The 17,601-nt window shown below is 41.4% G+C and overlaps 3 protein-coding genes across 4 annotated transcripts; 2 read left to right on the forward strand and 1 right to left on the reverse strand.

Annotated features, from left to right (window-relative positions):
• Positions 1 to 279: 279 nt before the first annotated feature.
• Positions 280 to 1,936, reverse strand: LOC108946203 (uncharacterized). The gene is made up of 3 exons (XM_018772881.3): positions 1,689 to 1,936; positions 425 to 921; positions 280 to 347 (listed from the first exon to the last, which is right to left on the reverse strand). The coding sequence occupies exons 1-3, from the start codon at positions 1,934 to 1,936 to the stop codon at positions 337 to 339; spliced, it is 756 nt and encodes a 251-aa protein (XP_018628397.1). The 3' UTR covers positions 280 to 336.
• A 171-nt stretch (positions 1,937 to 2,107) lies between these two features.
• Positions 2,108 to 4,487, forward strand: LOC138906020 (uncharacterized). Its single transcript, XM_070194538.1, has 4 exons — positions 2,108 to 2,162; positions 2,901 to 3,568; positions 3,641 to 3,981; positions 4,043 to 4,487. Exons 1-4 carry the CDS (start codon positions 2,108 to 2,110, stop codon positions 4,485 to 4,487), a joined length of 1,509 nt encoding a protein of 502 aa, XP_070050639.1.
• Positions 4,488 to 10,663: 6,176 nt separating this feature from the next.
• LOC104102363 (nuclear intron maturase 1, mitochondrial) lies at positions 10,664 to 16,539 on the forward strand. 2 transcript variants are annotated; one of them, XM_009610062.4, is made up of 2 exons: positions 10,664 to 13,729; positions 14,939 to 16,539. In XM_009610062.4, the coding sequence occupies exon 1, from the start codon at positions 10,677 to 10,679 to the stop codon at positions 12,843 to 12,845; it is 2,169 nt and encodes a 722-aa protein (XP_009608357.1). In that variant the 5' UTR covers positions 10,664 to 10,676; the 3' UTR covers positions 12,846 to 13,729; positions 14,939 to 16,539. The 2 variants fall into 2 exon arrangements, with proteins under 2 accessions (XP_009608357.1, XP_009608358.1); XM_009610063.4 differs by lacking the exon at positions 14,939 to 16,539 and having other exon boundaries at positions 10,664 to 13,146; positions 13,267 to 13,781.
• Positions 16,540 to 17,601: the final 1,062 nt, after the last annotated feature.

The raw sequence follows: 17,601 nt of genomic DNA on the forward strand, positions 1-17,601 counted from the left end.
ATGGTTACCGCTTTTGCTCTGCACTTATTTTCTGGCTTATAGGATGTTGTTAATTTTTTTTATGGTATCTGTTGGTGGTACTGATATTGTCTCTTTTCTTTCTTTTTCTTTTTTTTCGTCTTCTTGAGCCGAGGGTCTTTCGAAAATAGCCTCTCTACTCCTCGGGGTAGGGGTAAGGTCTGCGTACATATTACCCTCCCCAGACCCCAATAGTGAGATTTTACTGGGTCGTTGTTGTTGTTGTTGTTGTTGCTAAGACTTACATGCCTCATATATGAGAATGTGATCACTTCTTTTTTCTTAGGAAAAAGTACTAAGTTTGTGTGAGTCACAAACTTAGATAACTCCTGTCCATTGAAAAAATCCATCAACATAGAAAGAATATCATCTCTTATGATTTCCCAACAACAATAAAAGAACTTACTAGTGAAGCCATCAGGTCCTCTAGCACTATCCCCATTTTGACCAAAAATAACATGCTTGACTTCTTTTGTAGGTTGTCTAACAAGGTCTTGATTGTTCTCCATAGTAACCATGTTAGGGACATGGTCAATAATCCTAAAATCATTAGGGACAATATCTTTATGAAATTGAGCTTGAAAGAACTTTACTTCCTCTTCTGCCATTGGGTCATTGCCCTCAATCCAGTTGCCTTCAGTATTTTTAATCCTCTTTAATTGTAATCTTCTTCGCCTCCCATTTACCTGAGCATGAAAGAGTCTGGTATTTCGATCCCCATCCTTAAACCATGCCATTCCTGATTTCTGCTTCCAGAATTCTTCCTCAAGTGTCAAGTACCCGATGAGATCTGCCTGTACTTTTTGGAGCCTTTCTCTATTGAGCTGAGTAGGATTGAGTTCATACTGAGCTTCATGCACCAATACCACCTCTTCTAAACTAGCAATCTTCTGAAAAATATTCCTGTTTACCCTCAAAATTGGATAATAATTAAACTTATAATGTGGATTTAAGGATACGTGATTTCACTTAATACTAATTGAAAAATATGAAAATTAATGATAGAATTGTACAATAAAGTAAATCAAACCAGTATTTGAGTAGAACTCAACCCTTGCATTAGAGTATTATCGAACTGGTTGATGCAAGGACAATAAAAATACAATAAGCTGAAGAACAAGAGTGTGAGCGAGAAAGAAAATTATATTGCATATTGCTTTTGTATCAGTTGTCCCCACAAAATGGTTAGAACTACCCTTTATATAGTAGATGAATTCTATATATGGTACAATTCTAATTAGAGAAGGAAATTCCATGATTAGCTAAACAACCGTTCTTGATTCGATCCGTTCCGAGATTTCCGCTATGATCTTCGACCAGTCGCGGATATCTGGCTTTTCCGTTATTATGCTATCTTCGATATTGCTCTATGCATGTCTTGTTTGGTCTCGATTGCTGTCGGCCTCGATCTTAGCGGGTGTCTCGAATCCCGAGCTCGGTACCTTATCTTCGTGCCTTGACCCGATCCACTTCGGGGTTGACCTTCGTTGCAACTTCTTGGTCTCGGTCAGCATAGAAAAATTGGGTGGGCCTGATTTTAACCGTATACAGATAGTCCCCTCATTTTTTGGAGTATAACAACAAGGAACGAACTGAGTTTTCGATTCTCTAGTTTGACCTATTATGACATCATCATTATCATGACGTCATCCTCGCAAATGAAGGAAAACGTCCCGTCAGTACGGTTCCTCAAGTCATTAATGAGCGTCAGTTGGTGATCAACCACTATTGCTTTTGAACCGCCGCTGTAAATCCCATAAATAGGCCCTCTCTTCATTGATTCAAATTTTACTTTCACTTTCTTCTCCAAAGTCTTTACCTCTTTCAAGTTTTTCCATTTTACGAAATCCTCAGGTTTTGTTGTTAACCCCTTCTCAAAACACCAAATCCTACTGCTTCCTTCTTTCTTCAAACCCATACGAAAAATGGCAAAAATATCAAAAACAATACCACAAAAAGAAGCTGCTTCATCTTCTCAACCGGCCGGTGGGAAAATGTAAATGGAACCCCGTATTGAGGAGTGTATTCCCGGGGGGTGCGCGTTAAACTCCGATTTCAAAACCGATAAGGCTTCGTCGGTTCCCGGTCTATGCGAGCCTGTGTCAAGATATTTATGCTCGATAACAGAGAAATACCTCGAGCAGGTAAAGAAAGACTGTAACTGGGGGGATATAGAGGTGGTGATCCCGACCACCGAAGAGGACATAACTACCCATGTGAAAGGGTTTCTAAGTATTTACACTTACCCTTTCACGCTGGGCCCCCTCAACCCCGTCGTCGTTGATTTTTGTCGTCAGTATCAAACAACCCTAGGCCAAATCCATCCTTTTTTTTGGCGAATTGTTATTCTGCTCCGATTCTTCGTGAGTAAAGTCGAGGGGATGCCTTTCACCCTCGACCACCTCATCAGGTTATACAACCCCCGCCTCTATCGAGGCGGGTTAATAAAACTCCAACGTCGGGCCACCAAAGTGCTGTTCTCGAGCATAGACGAGGACAAGGACCGAGGCTGGATGGGACGGTTTGTTCGAGTGAGGACTTCCGACCTAATCCCGGCTGAGAAGATGCCATTTCCTGAGAGATGGAATATGAAGTGTAAGTATAATCCCACTGTTAGTTCTTATTTATTGTTTTTCCCCTTTACTTCCTCTTATCGATATCCCTTTCCATGATGTAGCGGTTGCTTGGATGCCTCGTGCAATTCCTAATCTTGAGAGCTAGGTTCGGGACCTGGCCTCGACCTCTTCATACGCCGAGCGCTCATGGCGCGATTTATCAAAGGGCCGATGGGAGACCAAAAATCATGGTAAGCCTCCCTTTCATATATTTGACGATTTGATAAAAATGTCTTTCTTATACTTAACCAATTTTTTTGTATGTAGGCCTGGGCAAAGATGCGGTCATGAGCCCCCCGTCTGGCGAGGAAAAGACTTTGGCCCCGGTTCCGAAACTAGCGAAGGACAACAAGAGAAAAAGGGCCTCGGCCTCCGAGGATACAGAACTTAAGAAAAGGATGACTCGTAAGCCGAGGAAGAACATCATCCCTCTGACCGAAGAATATGTTCAGCGTCTAAGGGATGAAGATGAAGAAGAAGAAAACGACGGCTCCGTTCTGGTGGCTCGAGTGAAGAAAATCATCGATGCCCCAAAGGCAGCTGGATCAATGGCGGTTGATGAGGCTCCGCCTCGAACTGAGGGGATATCGGAGAAGGACTCGGGCAAAGTCCCCGAGTCGTTGGAGATCGAAGTTGCCTCCCACCGAAGTGAACAAACGGTGGGTATATATGAAGGGACCGGTATTGAAGCCCTTCGAACTGAGGAGAACGCCCCAAGTGACTCACTTGGGGCAATAGTAATCGAAGACTCGCCCACTCTCCCTACTTTTTCCGAAGGGGCAATTCGGGAAGCCCGAGATTTGGGGACCCTCGAGGTAGATGGGGCTCATGAGGGAGAGGACCCCTTCCATAATTTGTTTACAGGTATCGAGGATGCTGCCGGCCCGAGTGACGCATCGGGTCTTTTCTTCAAGGCTCAACGTGCCCTGAATCGGGTAGGTCTCGATGCCCTTTGTTGATGTCATATTCTTCCATTTTCTGCCTAGCTTTTTCTCTTTTTCATATAGGCTTTAGCTCTTCATCAGGAGGTATTTTCCAAGTCTCGGGGAGAGTTGAGCCGATGTGAGGCTGACTTCCGAGGGCTTTCGGAGGAGAGAAATGCCCTCAAACTTCTTAGTGGGCAAAAAGTGGAAGAGATCAAGGATCTTCGAGCCGAGTTGGCCAAGGCTCACCAAGATCAGACAGACCTGATCGGGCAGGTAATGACAATTTTAAAAACCCATGGGCTCGATTCAGGAACGGTGACTAATATTTCAGTCTCTCAGCTGCAGCAGAAGATTGAGAGGATTGAGCAGTTATGTGAGGATATCAGTACGATAAAGGCGGAGTCCTTGGGGGTGGAAAGAAGGTATGGACCGCCTTGCTGCAGAAAAAGAGACTATTTGGGCCCAATTGTCATCGGCCGAAAGTCAGCTCCGAGGCCTAAAGGAGAATAGTTCAGCTCAGGCAAAGAAGATAGGGGATCTCGAGGCTCAGTTGGCTTTCGAACTTGCAAGGGCCAAAACTAAAGCCGAAAAAGCAAAGGCCGAGGCTGAGGCGATCATGGCCGTCTACCGGGCTGATGCTGAAGCTGCTCAGGTCCAAGCGAGAGAGCCTACCGAGACCGTTCACACTCGAGCATATTGGATTGCCGAACTCGCCAAATGCCAATCTCGGAGGGAAACCCTCGAGGAGATCCACGCTCGATATTTCGATCTTACCAACGAGATAGTCAAGGCTAGAGAGCATGAAGCCGAAGCTGGAGTGCTGGCCACTTTTGATGATGATGACGATGATGGCAGTAAGAGCGGGTCCGAGAATAGGGAGGACCTCGATAGAGAAGAAGCTGCCCCCGGAAGAGATCGGGAACCTTAGGATTTTTCACTTTTGAACTTTTGTATAGGATCCTGATCGGACCTTGTAAATATTCTCATATATATAAATATCTCTTTCCTTTCTGACTTGTCTTTATTTCATTTATGCCTTGTGAAAGTTTTGTTTTATTTATGCCTTATGAAAGTTTTGTTCATAAGTTCGAGGCTTAGGCAATTTGATCGAAACCGAACTAGTGTAGTTTTTATAATCGGGTGATTACTTGCTCAAACTCGGAGTAGGGTGACCCTTAGGCCGAGGCTGAGGCGATCGTGGCCATCTACCGGGCTGATGCTGAAGATGCTCAGGACCAAGCGAGAGAGGCTACTGAGGCCGCTCACACTCGAGCATATTGGATTGCCGAACTCACCAAATGCTAATCTCGGAGGGAAACCGTCGAGGAGATCCACGCTCGAGGTTTCGATCTTACCAATGAGATAGTCAAGGCTAGAGAGCATGAAGCCGAAGCTGGAGCGCTGGCCACTTCCGATGATGATGACAATGATGGCAGCAAGAGTGGGTCCGAGAATGGGGAGGACCTCGATGGAGAAGAAGCTTCCCCCTGAAGAGATCAGGAGCCTTAGGATTTTTCACTTTTGAACTTTTGTATAGGATCCTGATCGGACCTTGTAAATATTCTCATATATATATAAAGATCTCTTTCCTTTCCGACTTGTCGTTATTTCATTTATGCCTTGTGAAAGTTTTGTTTTATTTATGCCTTATGAAAGTTTTGTTCATAAGTTCGAGGCTTAGGCAATTTGATCGAAACCGAACTAGTGTAGTTTTTATAATCGAGTGAGTACTTTCTCGAACTCGGAGTAGGGTGACCCTTAGGTTTTAATTGAGTGAGGATGATTTCTTCGAATTCAAAAATAAACTGGCCCTTTAGGCTCTTAAATTAGGCTGATACAACCATGACAAAAAGAATGGCATTCTCCCATATTTCGGCTTGAAAAGTTTATCGTTTAATCATATAAATTCTATTGTGGCTTAACATGAAATAAAGGATTTGCTCAAGAGTTCGAACTGTTCCATACCCATTAGGATTTTCAAGGGTCGATATTATCGATACCCTTTGTTTCGTAATGCCTTATCATAAAATAAAATATTTGTTAAAGAGTTTGAATGCCTTTGTATCCATTAGGGTTTTCGAGGGTCGATATTATCGAGACCCTTAGAAATTTAGCCGAGGGTAGACTTTTTTAACCAGTTTATAAAAATATTCGAAGGCCTGTTTAATAACGGAAATCGGACGTCTCCGAACCGTGTTGATTTGGCCGTAGCCTTTAACTTGGGATTCGCCTTTCGGGCTTGTTCCCCTGTTATACTTCGAACTTATTCGAAGTATCAGTCCTCGAGTGGGGTGGTCGTGGCCTATAAGATCGAGGATTGCCTTTTTAAGGTCTTACGATCTCGAGGTTTAGTAATTCGATCATGTCGATTTTCTGGACGGCAGTCCCCGTGTATCGGGTAAATTGTTTGAACTTCAGTTGTGATCGGCCCTTAAGCCAGTTTCCACCATAGATCATAAGTATGAAATTGTAAAGTATAAATTTTTCTAAAACATGGAGCATCTGGTAAGGAAAAATACTTCTTCCAATAAATTATACATGCGTACATGTTTGCCATTAGGGCTCGAGTAATCTACACGGACACGATTTATTTGACCGTTTGGTCCTCTACAAAATTTACCTATCGAGACCCTGTCGACACGAAGTATTTTCCTTGTAACTATCCGAGGGTGATGCCTCCCAGTATTCGAGGTTGATTGTAAAGGAGCCTCGAATACTGTTGAATTGTTCTAAGTTAGCACGGACAATGGTTTCCTTGTTAAAAACCTCACCGGAAAAACCAATTTGGGATAAAAACCGGTCTAAGAGAAAAAGTGTGCAACGCATGCTTTCATACCTAAAGACTGCGTTTGAAGAATCCTTTGATGTCTTCGATTAAACACCTGCAAACGGTTAGTATAAAATATAAATGAAAATGGAGATGGTTGTACCTTAGCAGTAATATCGTTTGAGGAGTGATATATTCCAATTGTTTGGTAATTGTTCTCCATTTGCCATGCCAAGTTTGTAGGATCTTTTTCCGATGATATCGAGGACCTGGTATGGTCCCTCCCAGTTTGGACCAAGTTTTCCTTCGTTTGGGTCTTGAGTATTGAGGGTGACCTTCCTCAGAACCAAGTCCCCGATTTTGAAGTGTTGAAGATTGGCTCTTCGATTGTAGTACCTTTCGATCCACTGTTTCTGTGCGGCCATTCAAATGAGGGCGACCTCCCATTTTTCATCTAGCAATTTGAGGCTTGTATACATAGCCTCATGATTTGACTCTTTCGTTGCATATCGAAACCTGACACTGGGCTCCCCGACTTCAACTAGGATCAGAGCTTATTGTTTAAATCTTTATAGTCTATGCACATTCTAACTTTATTTCCCTTTTTAGGGACTACGACTACGTTTACTAACCATTCAGGGTATTTTACCTCCCGAATGGATCCTATGTTGAGAAGTTTAGTTACCTCGTCCTTGATGAAAGCATGTTTTACCTCGGACTGGGGTCTTCTTTTTTGTTTTACCGGGCAGAACTTCGGGTCCAAGCTTAGTCGATGTGCAGCGATTTCCGGTGGGATCCCTATCTTACCTAAATGGGACCAAGCAAAACAATCCATATTATTGATAAGAATTTTGATGAGTTTTTCCCTGAGCTCGGGGGTTAACCCCGTACCCAGGTATACCTTTCGATCTGGTAGATGCTCGATCAGTACGACTTGCTCCAGTTCCTCGACCGTCGATTTGGTGGCGTCAGAATCCTCGGGGATTATGAAGGATCGAGGGATCCAATATTCATCGTCTTCGTTCATTCCCTGCTTCTCTGATTGAGTCGAGGCTGGTAGTTGTGGTTGCTATTTAGCTTTCTTTTTTCCTTTGGATTCTGATCCTTTTGTTGATGAAAGCGCCGATACCGGTATGGCTTCGTCGACCGCGAATATCTCTTTGGCAACATGTTGTTCCCCATACATCATTTTTACTCCATCCGGTGTTGGGAATTTCAGCATTTGGTGAAGGGTTGAGGGGACTACCTTCATATTGTGAATCCATGGTCTTCCGAGCAGTGTGTTGTATCTCATATCGCCTTCGATCACATGGAACTTTGTTTCTTGAATAATTCCAGCTACATTTACTGGTAGGATGATTTCACCTTTAGTTGTTTCGCTCGCCATGTTAAAGCCATTGAGAATCCGAGCTACGGGTATGATGTGATCTTGTAGGCTGAGCTGCTCCACGACCCTCGATCGAATAATATTGGCCGAACTGTTTAGATCAATTAAAGCACGTTTAACCTGAATTTTATTCATAAGGATAGAGATTACCAAAGCATCATTGTGGGGTTGTGAGATCCCTTCTTCTTCCTCATCATTGAATGATAAAGCGCCTTCTGGCACATAGTCTCGAGTTCATTTTTCTCTGGTGATCGATACTGTAGTGCGTTTGAACACGAGACCTTGTGGAATATTGACCCCACCAACGATCATGTGAATCACGTGCTGTGGTTCTTCCTGCTCATTTTTCCTATTTGCGTCTCTGTCTCTGAAATGGTTTTTAGCTCGGTCGCTCAAGAATTCTCGAAGATGACCCTCGTTGAATAGACGAGCCACCTCCTCCCTTAGTTGTTTGCAATCTTCTATTTTATGACCATGTGTACCATGGTATTTGCATGTTTGATTGGGGTTTCTTTGGGATGGATCGATTTGTAGGGGTCTGGGCCATCTAGTATCTTTGATTCTCCCAATGGCTGACACAATACCTGATGCGTCGATGCTGAAGTTGTATTTTGACAATCGTGGTGCTTCTATGGGATTGGCATGTTTATCGAAGCCACTTTTGCTCATGAGCCCTCGAGAGCTCTGTTTTTGATCGTTCCTTCGATCATTTCGGATGGGATTACGTCTTGGGCCGTTGTTTCTATGATCTGCATTGTATGGTAGATACCGATCTCTGCTCGATCGGGGTTCTCTATCGATATCCCTTTGAGTTCTGCCGACGGGCATGTTTGGATAAGCGGAATCGGAAGGGGTCCCCAATTGATCATCCTCGACCCTGATCTTCGACTGGGACCGATTATATACATCGGACCAGGTTACCGCTGAATATTCAATTAAATTCTACTTTAGCTGTCGTGATGCCACCGAACTTCGTTCATTTAAACCTTGAGTAAAGGCTTGAACAGCCCAATCATCTGTGACCGGCGGTAGTTCCATGCGTTCCATCTGAAACTGAGATACGAATTCCCTCAACATTTCGTTGTTTTTTTGTTTCACCTTGAAGAGGTCCGATTTTCTGGTCACGACCTTTATTGCTCCGGCATATGCCTTTACGAAGGAGTCTGCAAGCATGGCGAAAGAATCGATGGAATTAGGCGGCAAATTGTGGTACCATATCATTGCTCCTTTCGACAAGGTTTCTCCAAATTTCTTCAGTAGAACATATTCAATCTCATCATCTTCTAAGTCATTTCCCTTTATTGTGCATGTATAAGAAGTGACATGCTCATTAGGGTCAGTGGTCCGTTGTACTTAGGAATATCTGGCATTCGAAATTTCTTCGGAATGGGTTTCGGTGCCGCACTCGGAGGGAAAGGCTTCTGTACAAATTTCTTTGAATCCATACCTTTTAAAATCGGCGGCGCCCCCGGTATTTGGTCAACCCAAGAGTTATATGTCTCTACTTTCTTGTCATTTGCCTCGATTTTCTTTTCTCCCGATTTAATCCGTTATTTGAGCTCCTCGAACATTTTCATAATGGCGGGGTCAGTCCCCGATTCGTTGACATTCGACCTTTTTGGCACAAGCTCGGTCCTTTAAATGACTTTTGGTTCGATCCTACTCGGTGTTCGGTGTTGATTTTGTAGTTGTGCTATAGTGGCCTATTGAGCCTGTAACGTTTCGAATATCAATTGGGGGCTAACTCCACCATCTTCTTCGCCCTGTGTACCTTGGCCACCTAATCGAACTTCCCTGTGTATACTACCTTCGGGCTCAACGCCAAAATTTGCATTTAGGGCGACATGTGAACTGACATTGACGGGATTTGCAATTGGTGCTCCCCCGAGGTTGGCCTGAGGCACCTCGATTCCTGGGGCGGCTATGTTGTTGTTTTCCCTGTGAAATCCAAGGCTGTTGTCACCATGTGTAGGTGCTGCTTGTGAGTTTGACATGTTTGTCCTGAAAACAAAGATTCTTACGAGAACAAGTGTAAAACAGTGTGTTATTGAAATTAGTATTAAGCAATCACTATTATCCTTAGCCCCACGGTGGGCGCCAAATTGTTTACCCTCAAAATTGGATAACAATTAAACTTATAATGTGGATTTAAGGATACGTAATTTCACTTAATACCAATTAAAAAATATGAAGATTAATGATAGAATTGTACAATAAAGTAAATCATACCAGTATTTGAGTAGAACTCAACCTTTGAGTTAGAGTATCCTTGAACTGGTTGATGCAAGGACAATAAAAATACAATAAGCTGAAAAACAAGAGGGTGAGCGAGAAAGAAAATTATATTGCTTTTGTATTAGTTGTCCCCACAAAATGGTTAGAACTCCCCTTTATATAGTTGAGGAATTCTATATATGGTACAATTCTAATTACAGAAGAAAATTCCATGATTAGCTAAACAACCATTCTTGATTCGATTCGTTCAGATATTTCAGCCATGATCTTCGACCAGTTGCGAATATCTCGCTTTTCCGTTATTACGCTATCTTCGATATTGCTCGATGCCTGCCTTGTCTGGTCTCGATTGCTGTCGGCCTCGATCTTAGCAGTGTCTCGAATCCCGAGCTCGGTACTTTGTCTTCGTGCCTTGACCCGATTCACTTCGGGGTTGACCTTCGATGCAACTTCTTGGTCTCGGTCAGCATAGAAAAATCGGGTGGGCCCGTTTTTAACCGTATACAATTCCCATAAGTAGCTTTACTCCACACTAAAAGAGCTCTCTTTAACTTCTTCAATTTGTGATTGAAAATAATGAAAGGATTAGCGCTACATGCCAATTTTCCTTCGCAACATCTTGAAAAGTAGCATGATCTAGAAGTTAAGGAAGTTATTTTTGTTTATGTAATTTTATTTATTGCAAAAAGAACATTAAGAAATTGGTATCCATTGGTTCGACCGTAAGCATGCCCGTTTGTCAAGTAAAAATAGACCCGATTCAATTTTGGAACCTCCTAATGCCATCAGCGACATTTACATGCATGAGTCTGCTGAAATCTCAGATGTCACTGAGAACAAAGTTCAAACACCTTCCGTGCACCAAGTCAATCCGCTACATCTCCCACCTCTCGCGCAAGCCCCGCCACCGCAACTCCATTCCACTGTCACCGCAACAAGACTCCCATGCCCTCCTCAAGGAAGACCCAGTCGAAATTCTCTCTAATCTCTGGATCAAAACTTTCTCTCAACCCCAAAACCCCTTCACTAACATTACCGGTTTTCTCTCAAAGCTCGATCTCTGGGTACTCGCTTACCAACGCACCTATGCTCATTTCACTGGCTCTTTCCCACCCCGCAACGCTTTCCACTCCCACGTCTTATCCGACCTCTCATCCCTCCGGAATACTGTTATCCATGGAAAATTCCTTTGGAACGCAAAAACCCACCAATTGATTCGCGGCCCTAATGAAAAACCCATTACGGAACAGCTCTCTAGGCGTCAGCTTCACAATATACTGACCTCTAAAACGCCGCCGTTTCAGGACATTGTGGTACAACAAGTTTTACTCATGATTCTTGAACCCATTTTTGAGCCTAGGTTTTCATCAAAGTCCCATGCTTTTCGTCCCGGTAGGAATCCTCATACTGTTGTTAGGACCATCAGAAGTAACTTTGCTGGTTATTTGTGGTTCTTGAAAGGAGATATTAGTGAGGTTTTTGATGATGTTGATGTTAATGTTGTTATGGGTAGTCTTGAAAAAGCTGTGAAGGATAAGAAAGTGTTGAACTTGATCAAATCAGGGTTGAGAGCTCCCGTGAGGAGCCGATTAGGAGAGGAGGAGGATGAAGAAGAGAAGGATAGTAAGAAAAGAAAGCAAGGTCGGACGAAAAAGAGGATTTTGAATGAGAACGACTGTAAGCCAGACCCTTATTGGTTAAGGACATTCTTTGAGTTTTCTCCACAGGAGGCTGCTAAGATACCCAATTATGGTTGTTGTGGAATTCTTAGTCCTTTGCTAGCTAATGTGTGTCTTAGTGAGCTCGATCATATGATGGAACAGAAAATAGTTGAGTTTTTTAGGCCTTGTGAGCGAGATGCGATATGGAAATATTCTATGGATGACGGTTGTCATAATCCTGCTTGGCCTGAGTTTGTTCCTTCAAGTGGGAAAGAGAAGACAAGGAAGATGGATTTTATTAGGTTTGGTGGTCATTTCTTGGTTGGAATTCGAGGGCCTAGACAGGATGCGGTGGAAATGAGGAAAGAGATAATCGAATTTTGTGAGAGGATATTTGGGGTCAGGTTGGACAATTCAAAAATAGAGGTGGAGCATATTAGTAGGGGAATTCAGTTCTTGGATCATATTATTTGCCGTCGTGTAATTTATCCGACTCTACGTTACACAGCGAGTGGTGGTAATATAGTGAGTGAAAAAGGTATAGGGACTTTGCTCTCTGTCGCTGTTAGCTTGCAACAATGTATTCGCCAGTTTCGGAAGCTCAAGCTTGTGAAAGGTGATAGGGATCCGGAGCCACTGCCTTGCACACCAATGCTTTACTCAGGTCAAGCTCATACTAATTCTCAAATGAACAAATTTCTTGAGACAATGGCTGAGTGGTTCAGATATGCTGATAATCGGAGAAAAGTTGTTGGGTTTTGTGCTTATGTGGTTCGTAGCTCTCTGGCTAAGTTATATGCTGCCAGGTATAGACTGAAATCTCGTGCCAAGGTTTATAAGATTGCCTCGCGTGATTTAAGCCGTCCATTGAGGGAGCACACCAACAATTCTGCACCTGAGTATTCAGATCTTTTGAGGATGGGACTTGTTGATGCTATTGAAGGTGTTCAGTTTTCCCGCATGTCTTCAATCCCATCATGTGATTATACTCCGTTCCCAAGGAACTGGATCCCTGACCATGAGAAGGTGTTGTGTGAATATATCAACTTACAGGATCCTAAGTTTTTCTGCCAGCTGCACAAGTCAGTTAAACAGCACGGTATATGTTTGCCTCAAGATGAGATATCTGATATTGTGTGGGAATATAAGACTCTTGGGGTGCGAAGCTTGTCACAGAGGTTATGTGGTGACAAAGGGATGGAAAATGCTTCTCAGAAAGTAATGGCGGCATCATGAACATGGCATGAGATATGCAAGTTAATCAATAGATGTTGCTATTGGTGATGCCAACTGGCTTCTTATTTTAAGAAGCTAGATGATCCATGTCTATCTTGTGATAGATAATTTTATAGCTAGAAGTTGATCTTATATAACTATCCTGGAGAGCAGATTAAGCTTGATTGAAGTGAGCAGATTCCTTTATGAAATAAAAACTCAAAACACATTCATGTGATGGACTTGGATAGGTATGAGGGAAGAAAGAAGTTACATCTTCAGAAATTGTTTGGTCAAGACAGATTTATGAGACCATTGCTTAGTAAGTCTATTGTAAAATTGCTAATTCATATTGTTGAGACTTGAGTGGAATAACTGCTTTGAAAATGCATCTATAAGTTGGATGAGTTTATGAAATGAATATATTATTGACACATTGCAGATGTGCTTTTAGCTTCAGACTCAAGCCCTAGCCATCTTCACACTCCTTACCACAGGAAGAATAACGTTTTTTGAAATGTATCTATAAGTTGGATGAGTTTCATCAGGGACATGCATTCTCAACACTTGAGAGATCTGCTTTTATCCTCCCCCATGGAAACTCTGTGATCTGCTGCAGTAGGATGAACCAGAGCATGAATATCCTGCCAAAGCTGAATTAACGTTATGGAGTTCTTGTGACTGATGGCTCAGAAGTTATGCTGAAATAAATGAAGCCAACAAAAATAAAAGTTGCATTGCCTAGACATTTCCTGCAGCAGAAAAAAAGTTCATCTTCAGCTTGAAATGCCCATATATTGTAAAGGGAGAGCTTAAGGGTTGCCTACTCATTTTCTGCACAATGATGATTAGTATAGCTTTGTAGAAATGATTCTGTAAACAACGATTCCTCGCTCTTCGCTTTGGTAAGCTCCTCATTGACATCATTAGTAATTTCCTTACTCTGCTCATTGATAACATCTTGCTCTATTTGCCAAAGTTCGTATCTTGGCTTCTTTTGCTTGAACTAAACTAAACATGGGTTGTGTGGCATAGGAGTATGCATCTGCCATTACGCAATTGGCCTTTTTGTAGTAAGAATTTTGCAAAAAATGTTAGGTCTTTCCTACGGGTGGCTCCTCCATGATGAATGCGACTTTTCTGATCATTGTTAAGCTATGCTGTTTGGACCCTTCAAAATCCACGCCGCACCCGTTTCGATCCGACACTATTTGGGTGTGGGTATGGATCCACATCGAATTTGGTCAACTTACCTAGGGTGCTTTGGCTACATCTATGACCAAGAAGTATATATTGATTAGGTACTTGGTTTGATCTTTGGGTTTATGTCATATATATATATATATAGAGCCCAGTGCACGAACCATCCTGTGTTCACACAGGGTTCGGGAATGGCCGAACCCCAAGGGGGTGTGATTGCCTAGTGCAAGCATCAGTGGCTGGCTGATTCCACGGCCGTGTCCTATAGGTCACACAGCGATAACACACACACACACACTCTCTCTCTCTATATATATATATATGAGAACACTTTGCCAATACATGAGATATCTACACCCTTCAAAATCCACGCCGCACCCGTTTCGATCCGACACTATTTGGGTGTGGGTATGGATCCACATCGAATTTGGTCAACTTACCTAGGGTGCTTTGGCTACATCTATGACCAAGAAGTATATATTGATTAGGTACTTGGTTTGATCTTTGGGTTTATGTCATATATATATATATATATATATATATATATAGAGCCCAGTGCACGAACCATCCTGTGTTCACACAGGGTTCGGGAAGGGCCGCAACCCAAGGGGTTGTGATTGCCTAATGCAAGCATCAGTGGCTGGCTGATTCCACGGCCGTGTCCTATAGGTCACACAACGATAACACACACACACTCTCTCTCTCTCTCTCTATATATATATATATATATATATATATATATATATATATATATATATATATATATGAGAAAACTTTGCCAATACATGAGATATCTTATGAATAAAATCTTAGGTACCATATAAAGAATTAAATTTAGTTTAGTTTAATAACTTTAACTAATCGAAATATAAATCTAAATATGTTGTAATATAAATTTATTGGCCCTATTGCAGCACTGGTATCCGCACTTGGATCCATATCCTTGAATCCGAAAATATATGTGATGAAGAATCCAAGCTTTAGATCCGCACCTGAGTCCGAGCAACATTGTTGATGAGAATCAAAATCTATCCGACAATGCATACACAATTGGAACTCTGGGTGAGCTGGGAACCATAGGTTAAATGACTTTATGGACTGTATAGATTTCAGGAAAAAGCTATCTAGTTCTTCACTTCTACTGAAGTCAAATGCTTTTTAAGTAAAAAGACCTGCTACTTAAGTGAAAACTGACTCTCTTTGCTTTATTTTAGATGACCGTGTTTGCTTAGACGTAGAATTTAAGGAAAAAAGGACTTATGACAAATTACCTAAATATATAAAAAAAGTTATGATGGTGGTGTCCGGATTAGCTTGCGTACACCTCAACTGTTCCACCAGGTTACCTAATAAATAAGCTAAATATACATAATATACCAAAGGTACCAGTATTATCTTGCGGTTTTCAACATCCCATGTCAACTCCTGTAAGAGTATGTCATCAAATCAAACTGAAAATGTTAAGATTAAATAGTTTACAACTATAGAAGTATCAAAAAATGAAAAAAAAGGAATGTTAATATTATAGAGCTTACAACGTAGAAATGTGCCCCTTTTTTTCCGGATGGACTTAAAGAAGGAAACAATGTCATGAATTCGAACAAGAGTGGTTGATTATGCTTTTAGCCACTGTCTGGGGGAGTAGTTGATTTCCACTTGTACTTTAATTGCTGATATTAAGTTCTTTCTTAATATGGGAGAACTTGGCTTCAAACTTAGTTCCAAATTTAAACATTTCGTGACCTGATCTTATGTAAGGGATTATATGGTCTTATCGAGATATTGCAGCTTTTGATTGGTGAGGAAATTCTTTAACTCAAGATAAGTCGCGACCTGGAATAGCTTGCTTGACCCTTATGTGTTGAAGGGGAAGGTGAGAAATATAATTATAGAGGGATGAAGAGTGATAACCCCGTTTTGCCTCGGGAATCTCCTTGTGACCGAGTACAACAGGAGGCATGCTGCTTGGCTAAGGTGGGATTACAATGTCCTATATTTCAGTCTTCCGAAATTTAATGGCTGCCACGCCCTCCTGAACATATGGGCAGGCAGCAAATACACGAATCCAAAAGAATCTGATATTCTGCACTGGCTCTAATCAAGAAATTTAGTGATAAGAGTATATGAAAATTCTGATTTAATCAACATGGTAAGGAAGCACATGCTGATGTTGTTTTTACTAAAATCCTGACAGCTTCTTGGTCAAAATGAACCTCTTTTACTGCACTCCTTGATTCAGCCTGTTTCATAGTTCTTGGTGGTTTTCTATAGATAAAGAAAGTGAATGCAATTTTGCTGTTGAGTAATAGAGTAGCATTGGTTCACTGGTGCCTGTTTCCAGCAGCTAGAATATGCAGTGCCACATTCTGAGACATTCTTCATATTCTACTCTTTCCTGTGCAACTTGCCTATCTTTTACTAGTAATAAAAGAGTGGAACAGTCTTGCCTTGGTGTTAAGAAGTATTTGTACTTCAAGAATTTTCGAATTTTAGTTCTAGTTGAAAATTTGAGCAATATGTGTAAGTTTTACAACTTCAAATTGTCAAATAAATTAAGAAATGCTCCTGAAGTTGTCAAAAAATTCAAGATGATCTAGTTCAACATACTTGTCAAAAATTAAAAAAAGATTCTAGCTCAACATGACTTTCAGCAAAGCTTAACCAAAAGAAAGAAAAAAAAGGAAAATGGGTCATGTTGTCCCGATGAAAACATTGTGTGATATTTAGCATGATGAAAATCGTGTAAGTAATAGATTGAAGAAGCACTTTTTATCTTCTCTTAACATGAACAAGAATGATAGAAGTACTGATAGGCATCTTTGTAGAGATCATGAACTTGGAGCCATCTTTGTATCCATTCAGAACTTTAAGGATGTCGAAGATGTATGGATCAAAGATGTAAAGGCTAAAAGCAATAAAGTATGTTAAAGTGGAGATTCAAGATTATTGATTTTGGACAGTTTAGATTGAGTCCGCCATCGTGAATGGAGAGCGCAATGGTGAAAAGCAGGCTGAAGGACCTAGGCACTGCCGCGCTGTGTCGGCCTAAATTGTGCGACTGCAAAATGACCAACTACTATTATATGATGTAATATAATACCTAATGTATCCGATTATTTTTTTTATTATTAAAAAATAGTTTGAGGAGTATTTCAAGGGAAATAAGGATTTTCACTCACAAAGATTACTTAATGCATAAAACTAACTAGACTATAAAATACCTACTGAAGCAGTATCTCCATAATAAGTTGGAGAAGAGTCGGAGAGTCGCCTAGCGGGTAACCACATCATCTTGAATCTTAATACGTGCATCCATGAAAGAGATGCCACAGACCCGAGCAAGAGGCGTGAGTATAAAATTACAAGCGGGGCCAGACTTTTAAGAAACATGGTAAGACAATATGCATTTTCATTTCAATAAAAGCATTTCATAACGAATTAATTTTGTCAATTGAAATCTATGCAAGAGAAACATTTCATAAATCATAGTTAAGTTTAAGGCTCTAAGCAAGTTCTTATATTTGGTGGGAGACCCTAGTAACTGACATAATATCTGTCACCATGTGTACATTTATGA

This window comes from Nicotiana tomentosiformis, chromosome 2, assembly GCF_000390325.3.
Source record: "Nicotiana tomentosiformis chromosome 2, ASM39032v3, whole genome shotgun sequence".
Lineage (NCBI taxonomy): Eukaryota > Viridiplantae > Streptophyta > Magnoliopsida > Solanales > Solanaceae > Nicotiana > Nicotiana tomentosiformis.

Coding starts and splice junctions, on each gene's coding strand:
- LOC108946203 (XM_018772881.3), bottom strand. CDS start 1,936: ATGGGTTTGAAGAAAGAAGGAAGCAGTAGGATTTGGTGTTTTGAGAAG. Junction 922..1,688: donor AGGAACCGTACTGACGGGAC/GTTTTCCTTCAT, acceptor GAGGGTAAACAG/GAATATTTTTCAGAAGATTG.
- LOC138906020 (XM_070194538.1), top strand. CDS start 2,108: ATGCGAGCCTGTGTCAAGATATTTATGCTCGATAACAGAGAAATACCT. Junction 3,569..3,640: donor CTCAACGTGCCCTGAATCGG/GTAGGTCTCGAT, acceptor TTTTTCATATAG/GCTTTAGCTCTTCATCAGGA. Junction 3,982..4,042: donor TCCTTGGGGGTGGAAAGAAG/GTATGGACCGCC, acceptor ATCGGCCGAAAG/TCAGCTCCGAGGCCTAAAGG.
- LOC104102363 (XM_009610062.4), top strand. CDS start 10,677: ATGCCCGTTTGTCAAGTAAAAATAGACCCGATTCAATTTTGGAACCTC.